The 22,526-nt window shown below is 36.1% G+C and overlaps 1 protein-coding gene across 2 annotated transcripts in view; it reads left to right on the top strand.

The window, feature by feature from the left end:
- FAT1 (FAT atypical cadherin 1) overlaps positions 1-22,526 on the top strand; it is a 126,981-nt gene that overhangs the window by 82,494 nt on the left and 21,961 nt on the right. For both annotated transcript variants that reach the window (XM_083367003.1, XM_083367002.1), the window contains exons 10-21: positions 343-4,407; positions 6,296-6,492; positions 7,087-7,240; positions 8,395-8,628; positions 9,230-9,619; positions 11,792-12,006; positions 12,329-12,466; positions 14,469-14,612; positions 16,967-17,164; positions 19,123-19,924; positions 21,071-21,202; positions 21,289-21,452. In XM_083367003.1, the coding sequence (XP_083223129.1) occupies positions 343-4,407; positions 6,296-6,492; positions 7,087-7,240; positions 8,395-8,628; positions 9,230-9,619; positions 11,792-12,006; positions 12,329-12,466; positions 14,469-14,612; positions 16,967-17,164; positions 19,123-19,924; positions 21,071-21,202; positions 21,289-21,452 (6,833 nt within the window). The remainder of the gene's footprint in view (positions 1-342; positions 4,408-6,295; positions 6,493-7,086; positions 7,241-8,394; positions 8,629-9,229; positions 9,620-11,791; positions 12,007-12,328; positions 12,467-14,468; positions 14,613-16,966; positions 17,165-19,122; positions 19,925-21,070; positions 21,203-21,288; positions 21,453-22,526) is intronic.

Here is a 22,526-nt window from a genome sequence, read left to right as displayed (position 1 = left end):
CTGAAACAGGAAATAAAGATTTGTCCCATGTTTGGGGCCTAGCAAGGTAATCTAAAAATAGTTAACAAGCATTTACACACACACACACACACACACACACACACACACACACACGTCTAACTGCTATTGCTATTAAATGCAAGATTCATTTAAGCTATTTGTTTTACTTCAGCATAAAATGCTATGGCATTTACAGGACATTTGTGCTTTATATTATTTGAATCTAATAAGTTGGTGTTCAGTTAAGTACAGTTGGCAGCCTGTAGATTTATGTAAATAAATTATTCATTTTTTTCCAGATCATTAATTTCTTGTCCTTTTGTTTTTCTTTCTCCCAAACAGGAAATATTAGGAATGCTTTCAATATCGATCCAGTCTTGGGTAGTATTACTACTGCAAAAGAATTGGATCTCAGGATTCAGGATGAGTACACTTTGATGGTGAAAGCAACAGATAAAGGGATCCCCCCAATGAATGAAGTCACAGCTGTGCACATTTCAGTCACAATCTCTGACAATGCATTGCCCAAGTTTTCCTCCCAAGAATATTCTGCAGAAATCAGTGAAAACAGCAGCATTGGCAGCTTCATCATCATGGTTATTGCATATAGCCAGTCATCTCTAATCTATGAAATAAAAGAGGGTAACATAGATGATGCCTTCACTATCAACTCACATTCTGGTGTTATCACCTCTCAGAAGATACTTGATTTTGAAACCTTGCCTTTTTATAGTTTTATTGTTCAGGGAACCAATATGGCTGGCCAGTCCACTAACACCTCTGTACTGGTGCATCTTCGAGATGAGAATGATAATGCACCAACTTTTTTGCAATCAGAATACACAGGACTCATCAGTGAATCTGCTTCGATTAACAGTGTGGTTCTAACAGAGAGCAATATGCCATTAGTGATTCGAGCTACAGATGTTGACAAAGAATCAAATGCGTTACTTTTCTATCAGATTGTTGAGCCGTCTGCCCACAAATATTTTGCCATTGATTCTAGTACAGGAGCAATTCGTACAGTAATGACCTTGGATTATGAAGAAACCAATATTTTTCACTTCTCTGTACAGGTATATGATATGGGAATACCACGCTTATCTGCAGAATATGCAGCTAATGTTACCATTTCCATAATTGACATCAATGATTGTCCTCCAGTGTTCTCTAAAGATCTATATGAAGCAACTCTTCTAGTGCCAACATACAAAGGAGTAAAAGTTGTTACAGTAAATGCAAATGATCCGGATTCAGAAGCCTTCTCACAACTCATGTATTCTATCACTGAAGGCAATATTGGAGAAAAATTTTCAATCAATTCCAAGACTGGATGGATAACTGTACAAAATACAACTCAGCTAAGAAGCCGGTATGAATTGATAATCAGAGCATCAGATGGCAGGTTTTCAACCACTACATCTGTCAAAATTAATGTAAAAGAGAGCAAGGCAGATCAGCTGAAATTTACACGAAGTTCCTATAATGCTGTGGTCCAGGAAAATTCCACAGAAGCGAAAACAGTAGCAGTCATTTCTGCTATAGGAAATCAAATAAATGAACCTTTGTTCTATCAGATTCTAAATCCAGATAATCGATTTAAAATCAGTTATACTTCTGGAATTCTTTCAACCACTGGAATACCATTTGACCGCGAGCAACAGGAATCATTTGATATTGTGGTAGAAGTGACCGCAGAACATAATCCATCCATAATTGTACACCTTGTGGTAAAGGTCACTATAGAAGACATAAATGATAATGTCCCTGTCTTTGTCAATCTTCCATATTATGCCACTGTTAAAATAGATACTGAAGTTGGTGAAGTGATTCACTATGTCACTGCTGTAGACAATGATATTGGTAGAAATGGTGAAATACAGTATTACTTCAGGGAATACAGTGACCAATTCCAAATAGGGGAAACTGGTGAAATCACACTCAAGAAACAATTTGATCCAGAAACACTAAACAAAGAGTATCGTCTTACTGTGGTAGCCCAGGATAAAGGAGAACCAAGTTTATCTGCTGAAGTAACAGTTCCAATCACTGTGGTAAATAAAGCCATGCCAATATTTGAAAAAGCTTTCTACAGTGCAGAGATACCCGAAAATATCTCAGTCCATAGTCCAGTGGTTCATGTGCAAGCGTATAGCCCAGAAGGGCTGAAAGTCTTTTACAGCATCAAAGATGGTGATCCTTTTGATCAATTTAATATCAACTTCCATACTGGCATTCTCAATGTTATTGCCCCCTTAGATTTTGAGGCCCATCCTGCTTACAAATTGAGCATCCGAGCTACTGATTCATTGACAGGGGCCCATGCTGAAGTATTTGTAGATATAATAATTGAAGACATCAATGATAATCCTCCTGTCTTCACAGAGCAAAGATACACTGCCACCATTTCTGAGGCATCTATAATTGGAACATCAGTTGTGCATGTCAGGGCCACTGATGCTGATTCTGGAGCAAACAGAAAGGTTTCTTACCACTTGGTAGGCAACATTGCCAAGAACAATGATTATTTTGTTATAGATAGCACAGGGCTCATTCTGACAGCAAGGAATTTGGATTTTGAACAAGCTCGACAACACACATTGTTGATAAAAGCAATAGACAGTGGAATGCCTCCACTGAGCAGTGACGTTATTGTAACTGTTGATATAACAGACCTGAATGATAACCCACCAGTGTTTAACCAGCTGCTTTATGAAGCTAATATCAGTGAATTGGCTCCCCATGGGCACTTTGTAACATGTGTAAAAGCCTCTGATCCAGACAGTTCAGATTCAGAAAAGCTTGAATATTCCATACTAACAGGCAATGATAACATGCATTTTGTTATCCATAGCAAGACTGGGGTCATCACTCTTTCAAACATACATAAACAGACTCTGAAATCAGTTTATCATCTCAATATATCTGTCTCTGATGGAGTTTTCAGAAGTTCAGCTCAGGTTCACATAAATGTAATTGGAGCCAATTTGCATAGTCCTATGTTCAGTCAGAATGAATATGAGGTGGAACTAGCTGAAAATGCTCCATTGCATACCCTGGTGACTGAAGTCAAAGCTACAGACAAAGATACTGGCAGTTATGGATCTGTAACATACCATATTATGAATGAATTTGCAAAAGACAGATTTTATACTAATGAGAGGGGGCAAATATTTACCTTGGAAATACTTGATCGTGAAACTCAAGCTGAAAAGGTCATCTTTATTAGGTTCATGGCTAAGGATGCTGGGGGAAAAGTGGCATTCTGCAGCATCAATGTCATACTTACTGATGTTAATGATAATGCTCCTCTGTTTCGAGCAACTGAGTATGAAGTTAATATTGGATCCGATGTTCCAAGAGGTACATCTATCATCAAAGCCTTGGCTTCCGATGCTGATGAAGGTTCCAATGCAGATATCACTTACACAATTGAAGCAGATTCTGAACATGTTCAGGAGAATTTAGAAATTAATCATTTGACTGGAGTAATAACCACAAAAGAAAGCTTAATTGGGTTAGAAAATAAGTTTCTTACATTTTTTGTTAGAGCAAGGGATGGTGGATCTCCACAAAAGGATTCTAGTGTCCCCCTATATGTTAGAATACTCTCTCCTGAAATACGTTTGCCAAAATTTTCAGAACCATTTTATTCTTACGTTCTTTCTGAAGATACTCCTATTGGGACTGAAATTGATATTATACGAGCAGAGCACACCCATACCTTGTTATATAGTCTTGTTAAAGGATATACACCTGAAAGAAATAAAGATGATTGTTTTGTGATAGACAAGCATAATGGAAGGCTAAAAGTTGAAAAAACTCTGGATCATGAAGTAACTAAATGGTACCAGTTCTCAGTGCTTGCATATTTTATGAATGAAAATTATAAAGTTGTCTCTTCTGTAGACATAAGTATTCAGATCAAAGATACAAATGATAATGAACCAATCTTTGAAGCCAATCCTTATGAAGCAAATTTAGTAGAAAATATGCCAGCTGGATCAAAAGTCATACAGGTAAAAGCAATGGACCAGGATTCTGGGAGCAATGGACAAATTACATACAAGCTGGAGCCAACCCAGGATACTGAAATCCTGGAGTCTTTTGGCATAAATCTGGAAACTGGCTGGATTACCACTCTAAGAGAGCTTGACCAAGAAAAGCAAGACAAATACCAAATTATTGTGGTGGCATCTGACCGTGCTGAAAAAATGCAGTTGTCCTCTACCACTCTTGTGGAAGTTTATGTAGCAGATGTGAATGACAGCCCTCCTCACTTTACTGCAGAGATTTATAAAGGAACAGTCAGTGAAGATGATCCAGTTGGAGGAGTAGTTGCTATAATAAGCACTACTGATGCTGACTCAGAATATTCTAATAGACAAGTCAACTATTTTATTACTGGTAAATATTTAGAAATATATTTAGATAGCTTTAGCTGTATATGTTTTGTATAACATAACTTTCATCTTAAATAGACATCTTTTTATTTATGAGATTCACAGTCATGGAAGGAGGAAAATTTATTGTTCCATAATCTGTTTTATGGCAGTGGTCTTGAAATATAAGGTCAAAATCCTGTGCTATTGTGATATAAGAAATATGGAACATTAAATTAATGTGGCATTCCTATATTGTTATTCCTATCCCTGTTATGAAGTCATTGCACTTAATGTTTCTTAATCCATGCCCATAATATTAGTAGTTTCTGGCCAGTAGAAAAATGTACAGTATGTTAAAATTATAAGTGAAAGGAAATTAAGATTTTAATATGAGTATGCTATGGAAAAGAAAAATAATGTAATGCGTTATTGATGCATTATGTGAAACCGTCATGGTTTTTTAGAGTCTGATAACTTCAGGTCTTCTGAATTTTTCCATTAACCTGAATCTCTCTGTTTGATAATAAACTAGCAATTGTTTATTCAACAAAAATATTACATATAATTTTTATTATGGAATAATTACTTGTATTGAATGTAAGAGTTCCATTACTAAAGAAATGCTGTTATTTTTCCCATCTAAAATTATTGCCAGTTGGATACACAATAAAGAAGGGATCAAAGCAGGCAATAGTTGAACCTTTAAAGTTTTTAACAATGTTTGAGTAGTAACAGCTTACAAATCTGCATATTTGTTTGCCTTGCTTATTTAGCAGTATGTAAATAACCCTTGATTTTATGGATTTAAAAAAAAATCATAAAGTTCTGTTAGGCAATTAATGCAACATAAAACAGTATTTAAAAAAACAAGATAGAAAAGACTGGAATGCCTGGGAAAATAGAAAAGGTATTTGTTATATCAAATAATGCATAACAATTATTTGAGGAAAACTTTCATACCCCTATTAACCTAAAGCAGTGTTTTTCAAACTTGTCTGGGAATTCTAGGAGTTGAAGTCCACATCTATTAAAGTTGCCAAGTTTGAAAAACACTGGTCTAAAACATTGGATACAGGTTCTTACAAAGGTACAAGTGTCTACATACAAAACATGCCAAACCAGAATATATATTTTTTGTTGAAGCAGCATTGCATCTTTTCTCAAATACAGGTAGTCCTCAATTCACAACCACAATTTAGCCCTATATTTCTGTTAAGTGAGGCAGTTAAGTGAATTTTGCCCACTTTATGATTTTTCTTGCCACAGTTGTTAAGTGAATCACTGCAGTTGTTGAGTTAGTAACACTGTTGTTAAGTGAAGCTGGCTTCCCCATTGACTTTACTTGTCAGAAGATCAGCAAAGGTGATCAGATGACTCCAGGACACTGCAGCCGTCATAAATATGAGTCAATTGCCAAGCATCTAAATTTTGATCATATGACCATGGGGATCCTGCAACGGTTGTAACTCTGCAAAACTGTCACAAGTCATTTTTTTCAGTGCTATTGTAACTTTGAATGATCAATAAATGAACTGTTGTAAGTTGAGGACTACTTGTATGCTGTTACAGCTTTTATTTAAAATTGTAGAGGTATACACTAAATGTAATAAGGTTTATAATATTTTTTAGTTTCCTTTAATAAATATGGGCTTGTTTTTACTGTAATAACTTTAAACGATTGACTTCCGTGTGTTGTGCATATATTTGCATAGTGCCAGTTCATCTGCATAAAATGTTGCATTTTTTATTAGCATTAGATCCGTGCTGTGTAGCATATTAAGCAAGGGATGTCGAGCATTTTCGATCTTGGGCGAGTAATTCATTGTCTTCCCATGTGACGTTTAGAGTCTTTAAATCTTGGATATTCATTTTTTATGGCATAATCATATATCGTCTTGATAATTATTTAGGAGGTGATCCATTGGACCAGTTTGCTGTAGAAAGTATACAGAATGAATGGAAAGTTTATGTCAAGAAGCCATTGGACAGAGAAGTAAAAGATAATTACCTTCTAAATATCACAGCTACTGATGGGATGTTTGCTGCTAAAGCAGTGGTAGAAGTTAAAGTCCTTGATTCAAACGACAACAGCCCAGTTTGTGAAAAGGTATTGGTCTGGATTTTTGATACATGCTGCCATCTAGATAACAAGAATACGATGCTCAAAGTGAATTATTACTTTGGAGGGAGAAAATTCTCAAGTCCCACAAACATTTTTAATCAGTATGTCTGCTAACCCTAATTTATATTAATAAGATCTAATCTGATGATATTATTAAATCTATTAAAAGACCTGTTTATTGTCCCAGACTTTAGGGCGGAGTGATGGCTGAGCCCCTGTTGGGTTAAAGTAGGGTGGGAGCTTGGTTTATTTATTTGGCATCAAGCCACTTACAGATTCTTTTTTAAGCTTTTAATTGTAAACTATTCAGAATATTCAGACACATGCATATAGTACACAAAAAGGAGTGTGTGTGTGTTTGTGTGTGTGTGTGTGTGTGTGTGTGTGTAAACAGTTCATATTTAAAAACTACAAAGCTTGCTGTTTTCAAGAGCAATCTTCCCCAAGCTGATGCCGGGAAAAATGTTGAAACTTTCTATCATTCCTGTTCATATTATTTGAATATTATAGGACTTGTAGGAAGGGGCCAAATGGAGGAAAGCTGAAGAGTTTTAATATTTATCTTAAAATTGCTTTTAGGCCTTGTACACAGACACTGTTCCAGAAGATTCCCCGCCAGGCAAATTCATCATGCAAGTCATGGCCACAGACGCAGATATACGTTCCAATGCAGAAATAACTTATACATTATATGGTGCTGGCGCAGAAGAATTCAGACTCAGTCCAGGCACAGGTAGTATTTAGAGGTTATAAACTTTCAGTGAAACCTTAATCCTTACTGTTGAGAGGTCTTTGCATAGTTGGTTTTATGATGGTTTAGGCAAGAGAAGGCCACCATGAACAAGCTCCTTATTAGTTTGGCAGAACAACAGTTATTGAGCATGATTCTTCTACCAATTTGTAGCCACCAAAGACTGTTGACAGTGGAGAGTGGAACAGTGAATTTTGGAATCACTAACACTTACCTGTTCTCCCAAATAGTCTTAGTTTGAATCTGTCAGTTACATTGATAAGACTACTAAAGCTAAAATCATGACTATAGAATCTGCCTAGCATAAAAGCTAAACAAAGCAAACATATATTTGCTGCCCTTGCCAACAGTTAAGTGCTTTAAAGTGTTGTTGACAGGTGCTATGTTCACATTTGCATGCCCCACCTTTTAGAGATCAGAAATACTTGTGAGATCATTACTAGTGTGGTTACTCCATAATTAGTCAGTTTAAGATTGTATTTTGATTAGTTTAATATGAACAGCTTATATCTTTTTATATTTGTGAACTATCTTAGCTCTTTATGTTTTAAATTACTTTTATTCCAGAATTACTGTTGGATGGATTTGATTTGTAAACTGTAATGTATTCATTACTTATTATGCTGTTCCAGACATAAATTAGAAGGAAAAAAATTACTATTTTAGCATAAAGGAACAAGTGTTGCCATCCTTTACCAATCTTTTAGTCTGTTTTTTTATCAGGCACGTGGATGGAGATGACACTGCACACTTTTTACACTTGCATTTTCAAAAAGCCTTTTGACAAAGATCTTTAGCAGAGTCTTAAGCAATTCTTAGCTGGTTAAAAATTGAAAGCAAAGAGTAGATAAATGGATTGGTTTCTCAATGGAGGGAAATAAAAAGTAGAGTTCTGCAAAGATTGTGTTTGTCTTTCTGCTTCTTAACTTAGTTATAAATGTTTTGACAATTAGTAAGCAGTGAGAACCATTTTATGAATGGCACTAAACTATTTGGTATATATAACTAAATGTGATTTTGAAAAGCTTCAGAGGATCTCTTTAATCTGGTCAACCAAATTATAAATGCAGTTTGAAGTATGTATTTAGTTCTTAACATTATTTGCTTCCATTTTATTTTTGTTGCTTCTTTTGTAGGTGAACTGAAAACATTAGCAACACTTGATCGTGAACAAAAATCTGTATATTCCCTTATGGTAAAGGCTTCAGATGCAGGAGGAAGATTTTGCCAGTCTGATATTATTCTGAATATAGAAGATATAAATGATAACCCTCCAGAGTTTACAGCAGAAACATACTCCATCACAGTGTTTGAAAACACTGAACTGAACACTTTGCTGACAAGAGTTCATGCTACTGATGCAGATGCAGGTATGAGTTATAGAATAATTATTTCTAAAAGAAAGCTCTACTATTTATGCAATTGTTTGTTAATTATATTTCATAAGTCTTCTTTTGTATGATACAGTCTATAACTTGTAGATGTGGCTGAGCATAATCTTATCACAACTCACAGTTCCAGTGCGTGGATTGCTACTAGCTACTGCTTCCAGCTGGCAGCCAGTGCCTATGTGAATGTGAGGTCATTTCTTTTACTTTAGATCAAGCATTGTTATCCAGAATCTTCTGGGCTATGGAACAACTGAGTGCTTAGAAGACGAAAGATATAATTGTTACAAAAATATAAATGTAGGCTTTGTGATTATGGATGAATGGTATATAAATTAACTAAAGATATGGGCGATCAATCCATTTAGACTAAATTCTGTGGTTGTATTGAACTAATGCATGCATTTGGGAAAAAATAGGGTAAGTTTTGTAAACATTTGTACTGTGTGCCATTTGACACTAGCGGAAAGCTATATAGTAAAAAATAAAAGTGACAGTTGTCATTATTTTCTGCATTAATCAAAGGAATTAATTTGAAAAACTATTTAGAGCCTTAATTTGCTGGGGATTTTTTTTATTGTAGGTTTAAATCAGAAGATTCATTATTCTCTGCTAACACATGTAGATGGGCAATTTTCTATTGATGAATTCTCTGGGATTGTTAAGTTAGAAAAGCCCTTAGACCGGGAGTTACAAGCAGTGTATCATTTAATATTGAAAGCTGAAGATGAAGGTTCACCAAGGAAGCTGTCTTCTACTGCTACTCTAGTGGTTTCTATTTTGGATATAAATGACAATCCCCCTGTCTTTGAGTATAAAGAATACAGTGCAACCATCTCAGAAAACGCAACAGTTGGGATGGAAATTCTTCAGGTCTATGCTGCTAGTCGGGATATTGAAGCCAATGCTGAAATCACGTACTCCATAGTGAGTGGAAATGAACATGGAAAATTCAGTATCGATTCAAAAACAGGTAATTGTTCATATATTTTACTAATAAGGAAAAATTGCTAGCATCAATAACATTGCATAGAGGACTGGATATATGTGTGCATTTTAAACCTTTCTATAATGTATTGTGTTAACACAATATTTTATTTAAAAAAAACATGAACGAGATAGAATAATTAAGGGTAAAAGTCTTGGGCAAATTATCATGCTTAAATTGTTTGCTAAATGAGGTGTTCATGAAGTGGAAAATCACATGACTGCAACTATGCTGGAAAGAGACAAGACTAGACAATTCCACACTTTCAGCTTTTGTTTGCGTCCTAACCCCTTTTGGAACACTTGAATGTCTGCTTAGTGTCTTGTACACATCATAAGTCATGTGATTGTTCTGGCAGCCCAGGGCTGGGAGCCATGAGTGCACTCTGCAAACTGTTTACTCTTTTGCAACCTCTTCTTTTTCTATATCTCCACTCTGCAAGGAGGAACCCCTGACCCTTTTCTCCACCACCTCAGAGCACATTGAAAGCAGTGCAATTATGCCAGCAGTCCAGGGCTGGGAGATACAGGCACACTACACGAACAGCTTACAGTACTGTCTTGAAATTGCTTCCTCTCCAATATCTCTACTTTGCAAGGAGTGGGGATAGGAGAAAAAAAAGCAACCTCCTTTTCCTGACCCTTTCCTGCTACCAGAAAAGTAGGAGAAGATCAGGCACAGGACAACACATACTAATGGTGATCATATGCCTGAGAGATGCTGCAAAGATTGTAAATAGTCATAAATTAGCCATAAAGCTGTTCATTAATATAGCCCATGCAAACAAAAGCTCCTTTGGTGTCCTCCATAATTTTTTAAAGTGAAGGGTTGTGAGACAAAAAAACTAATGCTACTCTGATTTTTCTAGAATATGAATAAGTAGAAATAAAGTACATCATGTAGGGCAGGGGTCTCCAACCACCAGGCTGCAGCCCACTACCAGGCTGTGGCCTATTTAGAATTGGGCCACTCGAGTGGCTGGCTAGACCGCTCGCAGTACTCGTATGCCTGCGCCCCACTCTTGCGGCCCAGTTCCCCTCTCCTCCCAGCCTGGCTGCCAAGCCACAAAGTTTGGGGATTGCTGATGTAAGAAAGAAAAAAGAGAAAAAATATATTATAAACTAAACAAGTGAATATGACAAATTGTTTGAAAATCCTTTTTTATCTATGTACATAAATAAAAATTGAAATATAGGAACATACACAAATGCACACACTTAAAAAAAACAATCAAGCATTACTTATATCATTCCAATTTTATATGATTATTCTGTGGGCTACATCCAAAGCCTGAATAATCTGCTGTAGTACTTGATATGTTGATAAATTCAATTTACACCAACCAAATGCTTAGGAAACAGAAAAAAATATAATTGCAAAGTCATATTAATAGGTGAATTCCTTACCGAAAATATATTGAAGAAGCCACAACTCCCAAGTTAGATTTCCAGCAACAAGAGAATTATAACCAACTTCTTTGAGGTGTGAAATAAGATTTTATGTTAGGTTAATTTCATTTTAAATTAACAAAAGAAGATTACCTCAAAGCTTTCAAGCAACTGTTTAAAAAGAGGAGCATGTACATAATCAACACCAATTTATATCCAGCTCAGTAATGCCAGCATGGCAACACATAGACAACATAGTTGCCATTATATACTTACATCCTGATACCTTCAAGTGCACAACTTGGAAACATTTTGTGACATGTCACAGTTGCTCCCTTGTACTTACTTATGCACACATTGAGAGATTAGCAATATATTTGATTACAAGGAGCAAAAGATTCAAATCCTGTCACAAAACCAGTCTTTAAGAATTCACAGAGGTAACAGAGCTGAAGAATTGCAGATCAACAACTTCCAAAGGATTATTGTTCATTACCCACCCTTCTGATTGCTTTTAACATTTATTGATTACTGATTGATGGCTTTTTAGCACAAATGTGTCATAGAAATAATACTGCTGGAAATATTATGAACATGATCAGCCATAAAAACATGGATTATTTTCATGAGTGGTTATTTTCAACTCTTTCCCATGTTACAAAAGCAGAGACATTTGTTACTAAATCTGAAATAATTTATGAAGCAGTTTGATATTTATAAATTGTCATTTTACTTGCTTTAACTATTAGTGTCACTTTCTTTTTTCTAGGTGGAATTTTTATTATTGGAAACCTTGATTATGAAATTTCCCCTGAGCATTTTCTGATGGTAGAAGCCACAGATGGAGGAACACCTTCGCTAAGTGATGTTGTAACAGTGAATATAAACATAACTGATATCAATGATAATACTCCAGTATTCAGTCAAGACACTTATACAGCAGTAATCAGTGAAGATGCTGAGGTTGAACAATCAGTCATCACAGTATGTACTTCCGTCCCCAGTTTTCCTGAGATAGTCCTTGCATTTTAGAAGAACAAAAATTATGCTTAAACAGCACTGCATGAGAGAATAATACTGTTCTATATTTGCTGATTTTTCTGAAATATTATTTTAAACCAAGGATACAGAATACCATAATGCCCAAAATATTAATTCTGCTATATAATTAAATTTATAGTTAAAGACAGATTGGTTTAAATAAGAGTTATGATTCTGGAAAAGGTTTATTCGAAATGTTAAACAATCTGAAAAAAAATCACTGTCTACCTGGTTTGGTTTTAATGGAGAAATATGTGTCTTTTAGATTCTTGCAGCTGATGCTGATGGGCCTTTGAACAACTACATTCGATACTCTATTATAGATGGCAACCAAGGAAATCCCTTCACAATTGATGCTACCTTGGGGGAAATTAAAGTGGCTAAACCTCTCGACAGAGAGAAAGTAGGGTTATACGTTTTAAGATTATGTTTGTAATTATTTTAACAGTATTTCTAGAAATTATTTATTAGTTAAGTATTTTGCAAGTAATTTCAACCCTTCATTTTGTCTTAATATTTCTTAGTCTTCAAATCCAAAATCCTCAATTCATTTTTCTTCTTTCAGCAAAAGGTCCATATAAGGCTTCAAATCTTATCAGAAAAAAATTAGAAAAACTAAATTAATTTTATAGTTCCTATAATTTGATTTTATTAAATAAAATGATTTTCTCTGAACCAAGAAAGATTTTATAGATTTTCTGCTGGCAACAGGACTGAAAAGATGGTTTTGTTTTGTTTTGTTTTGTTTTAAAGATAAGAGATGGCATATGGGATGGAGAGATACCGTATTTTTCGGACCATAAGACGCACCGGACCATAAGACACACCCAGTTTTTAGAGCAGGAAAACAAGGGAAAAAAATCTTTCTCCTTCTCTCTCTCTCCCTCTTTCTCTCTCTCTCTCTCTTTCTCTCCCTCCCTCTCCCATTGTTCCTTCCTTCCTTCCTTCCTTCCCTCCCTCCCTCTTTGTCCTTCCCTCTCTGCATTAGAGCAGTACCCGCGGAGGCGGCCCTGCAGCCCGGCTTTCTCTTGCAGAAAGCAAGCTGAAACGGAGTGAGGGAGATTGCCAGAAATGCGAATCGGCCGATCTCGCGCTCCTGCAAACTCCCTCACTCGGTTTCAGCTTCCCTTGCTACAAGAGAAAACAGGCTGAAACGGAGTGAGGGAGATTGCCAGAAATGCGAATCGGCTGATCTCGCGCTCCTGCAAACTCCCTCGCTCGGTTTCAGCTTCCCTTGCTACAAGAGTAAGCAGGCTGAAACGAGGCAGATTGCAGCAGCATGAGATCAGCCGATTCGCATTCCTGGCAATCTCCCTCACTCCGTTTCAGCCTGCTTTCTCTTGTAGCAATGGAAGCTGAAACCGAGCGAGGGAGAGTGCAGGAGCGTGAGATTGGCGTTTCTCAGCACGTGCCGATTCGTGCTCCTGGCAATCTCCCTTGCTTTCCACTTGCGGAGGTTGGGGCTAGCCATACGGATCACCTTCGGACCATAAGACGCACCCTCGTTTTCCCACCCACTTTTGGGGAAAAAAGTGTGTCTTATGGTCCGAAAAATACGGTAAATGCTTCTAACCTTAGAGGGAGTTAAGAATCTGTTGTGATAAAAGTTGGAAGTCACTTCTTTATATTATATATTTGTTTTTCTTTATTTGCTTTTTTTCTTTATTATGTGCTTTTTATTCCTTTATATTCCCTTTAAGTCTGTTTGTATTAGATTTTATTAAAATCTAAAATAGGTAGTTAGGTGGAGAGAGGGAGAGATTAAAAAAGAAAATATTTTTTCTGACATGCCAGATAGAGGGACCTATTAAATAGAGAATATGTTATAAAGCTTTTCCTGCTAATTGTAATGACTAGGCTACTTTATAGCAGTAAAGATGGTCTTTCAGATAGTTAATCTGAAAGCAATTCAGAGATTTAACTGTTAATCCAAGAAGTTGAAATTGTGCCTGGTAAACTGATTGTCAATCATATGCTTTAATACAAGCTTATACAAGTTAGCATCATCACTGCTAGATTTTGTGTTAATTGCACTGCAATAATCAAAATAGACTAATGGTGGGAGGTTTGTAGCATATTACTAAAACTGATTTATGGTATACAGACCAGTATATGTGAATTGACCCTATTGACAAAAATTGTTTCTTGGAAAGAGCAAGATTACATTTTAGTTATGTTGTTTGTTGTACATAGTTGATACTGTAATAGACAGGTGGCTTATATCCAAATCATTGTGTAAATCAAGTAGTATTGTTTATCTCCAGATGCTGTGTTGTTCACTTATAAGCTATCTGTACAAACTTTCTTAATGCAAAAGGTGGTGAATACATGGATTCAAATATTTTATAGTTCAAAAGAATATATCCTGATTGTGTTAATATTTTTCTATGTGTTTCACTCTGAAGATTTCAGGTTACACTTTGACAGTTCAAGCATCAGACAATGGATACCCGCCAAGAAGTAACACAACTACAGTCAATATTGATGTATCTGATATAAATGATAATCCACCTTTATTTTCAAAGGAGAATTATAGCATTATTATTCAGGTAATTCATAGATATTATATTCTAGCATTTGATGTATTCTGTTTGTTTTCTATACTTTTGGAAAGCTTCTACTTATAATGTAATATAATTCATCCATTAGAAGATTGTAAGACATTTATATAAATTCTCAGTGAGACTGGATCAATTCCAGAGTCTGAGTTTCGATAATGACATCTTTTGAATGTGTATGGATTTTGAGAGTTGATAAATAAAGGGTCTGTGTTAATGCTAACGAATTAAGAATTTTCTTCCCTGATTCCATAAGCTAAGTCCTTATCCTGATTTTTTTTAAGGAGATCCATATTGGCACTTTGCTGCTTTCATTTCCTTCAAAAATTCTGTAGGACAAAGAGGAGAATCCTTTGATTTTTACTGATACTTCTAATTATGTTATTAGGTTGAAGTTGATAATTTATTTTAAGTTTATCTTGCAAATGGAAACTGTTCTTATTTTTCGGAGAGGACAGAATCTCACAAATTTAGTTTTGCCAACATGAGAAATGCAGGTCTTTTTGCTTTCTACAGAAAGAAACAAAAGTATAGCATAATTGAAAGGAAAAAAGGAACTATCATAGCTCGATGAACTTATTTTTCTGATTCATTGGAAATCAGTGATTAACAAATAAAAATGTTAATTGATTTGCATGTTCATACTCAAAACCTTTTTAGGTTTCTTAGGTAGAGAGCAACAAGAAATAAATTTTACAGAATCATCTGAAAGTTGGTTTTAATGTGTGAACTTGCAATACTCAGAAAGTGAGCAGAGGATAATAGTAATGTTTACTGAAAGTAATTGACAATTTTCTTTTAAAAATAAATCCAAATCTTTCAACAAAACAAAAAACGGGGATACAACTAATAATTTTGTTTTGTTGAACAAGAAAACAAGGTTTTAACAAGCTTAAATTAGCAATATCAAACTTATCCTTTTACAAATATACAGTAAAGCAGAACGGGGGCAATTTAATTAAGAGATGAAAAATATTCTCATTCCCTTTTACTTGTAGCTAAAATTCCTCATTCTCAGGTGCTTGCTTTGTAGTAATAGTGCGTTTATTTGTATGATCTCAAAAATAATAGTAGTCATTATAAATTAAATAGGTCCTATCTGAATCTTTAATTTTACTCTTACAGAATTTACTAGCTAAGCTTAACTTTTGGCATGTTGATTGTCAGGCAAGAATTGATGGTTGGAGGCCTAGTTGGGTTGCATCATAGTATACATGACCAAACAAAGGATAGGAAACAGTAAGCTTAGCTCTCCTTTAACTACATGGGAAGTAAAGTGACAGAGAGATTAAAGGATTTATTTCACAGAGGGTTGTGACACAGACAGGAAATAATCCTAGATGTTTTGTTGCTGAGACTTGTACTTTAGGATTGCCCAAATAGCTAAACACATTTCATCTAATCTAGCATCCTACTTCAGCAGTGGTCATTTCAGAAAAATAAGAAAAAGGACCAGAAGTCTTTTATAAGCAATAAACAGTATTTTTTTTGTTCTTCCAAGTTGAAGGTTAGGTTGCATTGGGTAATAGTCAGCAAATACATCAATTAGGTGGGATTGCATTTGAAAAAGGCCCAATATATTGTTAAGTTGCAAAAACTTTCATTTTAGCTAATAATTTCTTAATAAGACAAAACTATTCACTATCACATATATTCATACATTATGTATAAAGCAGTTTTATCTGTTTGAAAGGATTTTAACCTGTTTTAGTATACTCCAGAAATATTATAGTATTATTAGATTTAGTCCATTAATTGAAGAGATTGAATCGAAAATTATGGGAGTACGTCGCCCAACCATTTTCAGCAATGCAGGGGGGAGATACATTACAGTTACTGGTTCTTACACATTTTTATACTTTATATTCTTATATTTTAATACTTTCAATGATCTAGAAAGGACACAGTAATATGTGTAAAAGTAGCATATTTGCAGCAACCTCCTTTGAAATGGAATAACTGACTGAGCTGGATCATTGTGCTCAGTGCTTTACATGTGAAAAAATGAAGTCAGGTTGATCATGTTTTCTTCCATTGTACAAAGCCAAAAAACAAGACAAAGCACTCCTGCTAAGGAATGTGCAAAAATATATTTTAAATTTGAAACATTTTGAAATCCACATGACCCATGTTGAATTTGAAAGAGGTATCCTAAATTTAAAGTATCTGTCTCACCTTATAATTTTTAACAGTTTGAGAAAGATTGAAATATCTCATTGAATCTGAAACAATTGTTTTGAACTAAGAATGGAGTTTCTTGTTCAATTGTCACGTCACATCTTTGTAGTTGAAAATAGCTTTGTAACTATATTAACGCATCCACATAAAACATCCCACTTTTATAGGAGAATAAGCCAATTGGATATAACATTCAGCAGCTGGTGGTCACAGACAAAGACTCCTCCCACAATGGTCCACCATTTCTTTTCACAATTCTGAGTGGAAATGAACTTAATGCTTTTGAGATCAACCAACATGCTGTACTTACAACTGGTATTCAACTACAGCGCAAAGTGAAGGATCATTACTTGCTCCATATTAAGGTATGAAATGCTGTAATACGTCTTTGAAATATGTTGAAAGAGCTGGGCTGTGAAAGGGTTAGTATGTGCTGCTGTATGGTCAGATAGTTATTTCAGTTTAGTCTGACACCACTGCATCTTTATTGCTGTTTTATTAGAATGGGATGCAGTGGCCATCCCATTCTAATAATGAATTAAGATGCTGGGCTTGTCAACCAGAAGGTTGACGGTTCAAGACCTAAGCACCGAGTGACTGGGTGAGCTCCCTAGCAGTTCAAAAGCATGCAAATACAGGTAATAAATAGATACCACTTGAGGGGGAAGGTAACTGTTCTGTGCACCTCAGCATATAGTTATGCAGGCCATGTAACTATGGAAGAGTCTTCAGACAATACTAGTTCTCTCGGCTAAGAATCAGAGATGAGCATTGCCCACTAGAGTCAGACATGACCAGACAGGGAAAACTTTTGCCTTTATATATATATAAAACCACTGATAGATTAATGGTCCATTTCTGTTCTACATAGAAACTACATTTAAAATGCTATTATGAAAATTCAGAAGTGAGAAAAGGCAAGAGTCACCACTCGTATGTTTCTTCCAGAATTCACAAGCCTTGCCAGGGTTACATCTGAAGCCTTGTGAAATTTTTTATGGAAGATTTACTTCCACAAAATTGTCAAATTACTCCAGAACAGCAATAGAGTCATCTTATAGGGGAAATGGGTGGCATAAAAAACTTACCAATAATTCAGTCTAGGCATATTAATGAAGAAAATAATATTACAATGTTATCCAAAATGTGCTTTTCTCAGATCAGTGGAATTTGTACATAAATAGCATCATAACATGGGAAGAACTTCCCATTCCCTTTCAAGCCTGATTCCAAAGAAGAAATTCCTACATGATACCAAAATAAATGGTTTCTGATTCTGATGAAGTACGTAATAGCATATTTAAGGAATTGTAAAAGGTTGCTTTGTAATTATATTAAGAAAGTTCTGGAATAGTTTACTGTAGGATCCATTGAAGAAAACAAAAAGTAGTCCAACTGCCACCTGCTGTTTGTTGATTGATATTGCATCCTTGATCATTTTAGTACCTTAGAGAACATTCTGAATTTTGTGATTCCAAAGGGTTGTTGTTGTTTTTTAGTATGTATAAATGTTTCACATATTTAAAGAGTCGGCCTTTCCTATAAAGGTTTGTAATGAGTGTTTTATACTATTTTACCCACTGATTTCAAATTAAATTAATTAAACTATATGAAAAACAGTTTTGAGGAGGCAATTAAGTTATTTCAACTGTATCAGAGAAGCTTTTATAAATAGGTATTGCTGAAATCTTGTAATAGGGAGGTCTTTATTGTCAGGTCTTCTAGCAGCACAAAATGAACTCTGATGATGATGGAAGTCATTTCAGATGCCTTCCAGGCTCAAGAAGGAGCCATGACTTCAATTTGAAATGAATTGTTTTCTTTTTTAAACTCTAAAATGCCACTTAACAAAACTCCTGGATTATGTGTTTAAAATGAGCTTCTCTTTTATGCTTTGTCAGCTTAGAAACTTGCTAGTAATGAGTTTAATTTGAAACAGTATCCCATTTATTCTTATAGTTGTTATTATTCTTTAAAAAAAGCTAGGAATTAGAAATCCTTACAGTGTTCCTTTTCCTCCAGAGAGCTACCAGTTAATTATCATATGTTGCTGCCTAGGCATTTATTTAGACATTTTGCCAGTAATGAATGTTTCCTATGTACATTGAATGGTTCTTCATCATAATTGAGATACTGAAAGCAAATTGAACTGAATAGTATGATAGATAAGTATGCATCTCCTTGGTAATGTTTCTCTCAAGTTCAATTTTATATCATCTTCATTAGTCCTTTAATGTTTGTAAAAATTACCTGTATCATACATCTTACAGTGCTTTAAGTCAAAAAGTGAGTTGATTGAGTACAAATTCATTGTTTATTCTAGGTGTCTGACAGTGGAAGGCCTCAGTTGTCTTCTGTGAGTTACATTGACATTAAAGTCATTGAGGAAAGTATCCACCCTCCTGCAATCCTGCCCTTAGAAATCTTCATCACAATCTTTGGAGAAGAATATGGTGGTGGTGTCATTGGAAAAGTGCACGCAACAGACCAAGATGTTTATGACACTCTAACATACAAACTGGATCCCCAAATGGAATCTCTGTTCAGTGTTTCTAGCACTGGGGGGAAACTGATTGCTCACAAAAGGTTAGATGTAGGGCAATATCCCCTGAATGTTACTGTTACAGATGGAAAGTTTACCACTGCAGCTGTCATTGCAGTACATATCAAACAGGTCACACAAGAATTGTTGAATCACAGCATAACTTTTCAGTTTGGAAACCTTGCCCCAGAAGAATTCATTGGTGACTATTGGCGCAATTTTCAAAGAGCTTTAAGGACTTCCTTGGGAGTTAGAAGAAATGATATTCAGATAATCAGCTTGCAACCTTCCGATCATCCATCAAATCTTGATGTACTGCTGTTTGTTGAAAAGGCTGCTAGTTCTCAGCATTCAACCAGAGCCTTGCTCCACAAAATAAACTCCTCTGTGCCTGATCTTGAAGAGATCTCAGGTGTCCAAATCCTTAAAGTTTTTCACAAACTCTGCTTGGGTTTGGATTGCCCTTGGAAATTTTGTAATGAAAAAGTGATGGTGGATGAGAAAATCATGTCAACTCACAGCACGGCTAGACTGAGTTTTGTCACACCACATCACCATAGAAGTGCAGTCTGCCTTTGTAAAGGTAAGAACTATCTATATTCTAAGGTACAAAATTAACTTTCTAAGCTCTTAAGCAGAAAAGCAATAACTGAAGTACAAGAAATATTCTTTGTATAAAATACAAACATTGACTCCATGCTTATTTAACAGCCACAATTATAAGTATAACCTTATGTTGAGCAAAATGTAAAACTGTAGTAGAGTGGAGAGATCATGCTTTTGACCTCACTGTTGTAAGTAGCTTTTTCCCAAATCATGCTGGCTGTAATGGCTAGAGGAGGCTATTATGAGAGGTCTCTCAAACATTTAAGAGCTTCATTTTTCCCTATCCTTATCTTGATAGACTAGCACTAGCAGTTCTATCCCTAAGGATATGCAGTGTGGGCCTTTAAGAAAACATACATTCTTAGTGTGACTGGAGAATTGCAATTCCTAAAAAAGTCTGCCTGACGGCTCCAAAGGATTTGAAAATGATAAACAGTGTACAGTTAACCCAGATAACATAATTTATGAATTCTGTAGAGAGATAGAGAAAAAAAAGAGTGCAATCTCAGGTGAGTAATTTTCCCAGCAGAATGTGATCTGATAGTAATTTACAACTGAATGATGGAATGATTGCTTGCTGGGTGGCTGTCATATTTTCCTTCCTCCTGCTTTCTGACAGCTATCATTTTCATCACCTGTTGTCCCTAAGCAATATTAGGATCAGAGCTTTAGGTGCTCCTACTTGCAGAATAGGGACGTGGTGGCTCAGTGGGTTAGGATGCTGAGCTTGTCGATCAGAAGGTCGGCAGTTTGGCGGGTCGAATCCTGAGTGCCACGTAACAGAGTGAGCGCCTGTTACTTATCCCAGCTTCTGCCAACCTAGCAGTTCAAAAGCACGTAAAAATGCAAGTAGAAAAATAGGGACCACTCCGGTGGGAAGGTAACAGCGTTCCGTGCGCCTTTGGCGTCTAGTCATGCAGCCACATGACCACGGAGACGTCCTTGGACAAGCGCTGGCTCTTCGGCTTTGAAACGGAGATGAGCACTGGCCCCTAGAGTCGGAAACGACTAGCACGCATGTGCGGGGGAACCTTTACCTTTACCTTTACTTGCAGAATTACTGAGAGGCGGAGAGGGGAGGCAGGAATAAAACTAAAAGTGTGCTCTGTTATGTGTTTCCCAGATGGAAGATGCCCGCTCATGAACAGTATTTGTGAAAGAAATCCATGCCCTGAAGGTACTGAATGCTTAGCTGACCTTCAGGAAGAGAAGTACACTTGTGTTTGTGATGGAAGCACTGCCACCCAGTGCCCTGGTAAGGTTTTATCACTTAATCCTCTTTGTCTAATTCAGATAGATGATCTGCAGTTTTAAATTCTGGTTTGTGGTCTTTCTTTTAAGTTTCAGCAGGACAAGCAGTGACTTTTACTGGAAGCAGTTATGTGAAGTATCGCCTCATAGAAAATGAAAACAAAGAGGAAATGAAACTCACTATGAGGCTCAGAACCTATTCTACTCATGCGGTTGTCATGTATGCCCGAGGAACTGACTACAGTATTTTAGAGGTATGTGGCTCCAAATTCTAAAAAAAATTAATTAACAAAAAGCTTCTGTATTTCATTCTGAATCTGCTTTAGATATAAACTGCTGCAGACTTAGACTCACTTACTGGATTCCTTTAATTTAATCATCAGCTGAACACCCTACGTTATTAAGTAAAATGCTTTAGATGTTTAGCTAAATATTTAATGCCTTTTAGAATAATGTATTTTAATATTCTAAGTTAATAACCTTTTTGAGCAAAAGTACTCACAATGCTCTATAATACAGGTAAGAAGCATGGTGAAAAAATAAATACAATAGATAAAGAGAAGGGGAAACTGAAAGATTCAGAATTGTTGAGAATTGACCAACAATGATTAGGAATCTTAAATGGCATTAATAATTCCAATTAGATCTTTAAGCTTATATCTGTAAATATTCAGACCTCGTTCTACTTAATTGTTGTCATTTTAATGTAAGAAGAAATAAAGCACTATAATTATCTTGCAAAGTTTATAAATCATTATCTGGATCCGTACCAATCGGGTTTTAGGCCCGGGTACAGCACGGAGACGGCATTGGTTGCGCTGGTGTACGATCTCTGGCGGGCTCGGGATAGGGGTTATTCCTCTATCCTGGTCCTATTAGATCTCTCAGCGGCTTTTGATACCATCGACCATGGTATCTTGCTGCGACGTCTCCGAGGCACTGTTTTACGGTAGTTCTCCTCCTATCTCTCGGGCCATTCGCAGACGGTGTTTGCAGGGGGTCAGAGGTCAACCCCGAAGCCCCTTGATTGTGGAGTGCCTCGGGTCGGTCCTCTCCCCTCCTGTTCAAAATCTACATGAAGCCACTGGGTGAGATCATACGCGGTTTCGGAGTGAGGTATCATCAATATGCTGATGATACCCAGCTTTTCATCTCCACTCCGAACCAACCCAGTGATGCCCTCAATGTGATGTCCCGTTGCCTGGAAGCGGTACAAATCTGGATGGGGAAGAACAGGCTCCAACTCAACCCGGCCAAGACCGAGTGGCTCTACGTGTCGGCATCTCGTGTTGTCCAACCATCTTTGGTTATGGGGGGAGAGGTGTTGC

Source organism: Vipera ursinii, assembly GCF_947247035.1.
Source record: "Vipera ursinii genome assembly, chromosome: 7".
NCBI lineage: Eukaryota > Metazoa > Chordata > Lepidosauria > Squamata > Viperidae > Vipera > Vipera ursinii.
Note: the sequence above shows the minus strand (reverse complement) of the source record. Positions and strands in the feature narration are given on the sequence as shown.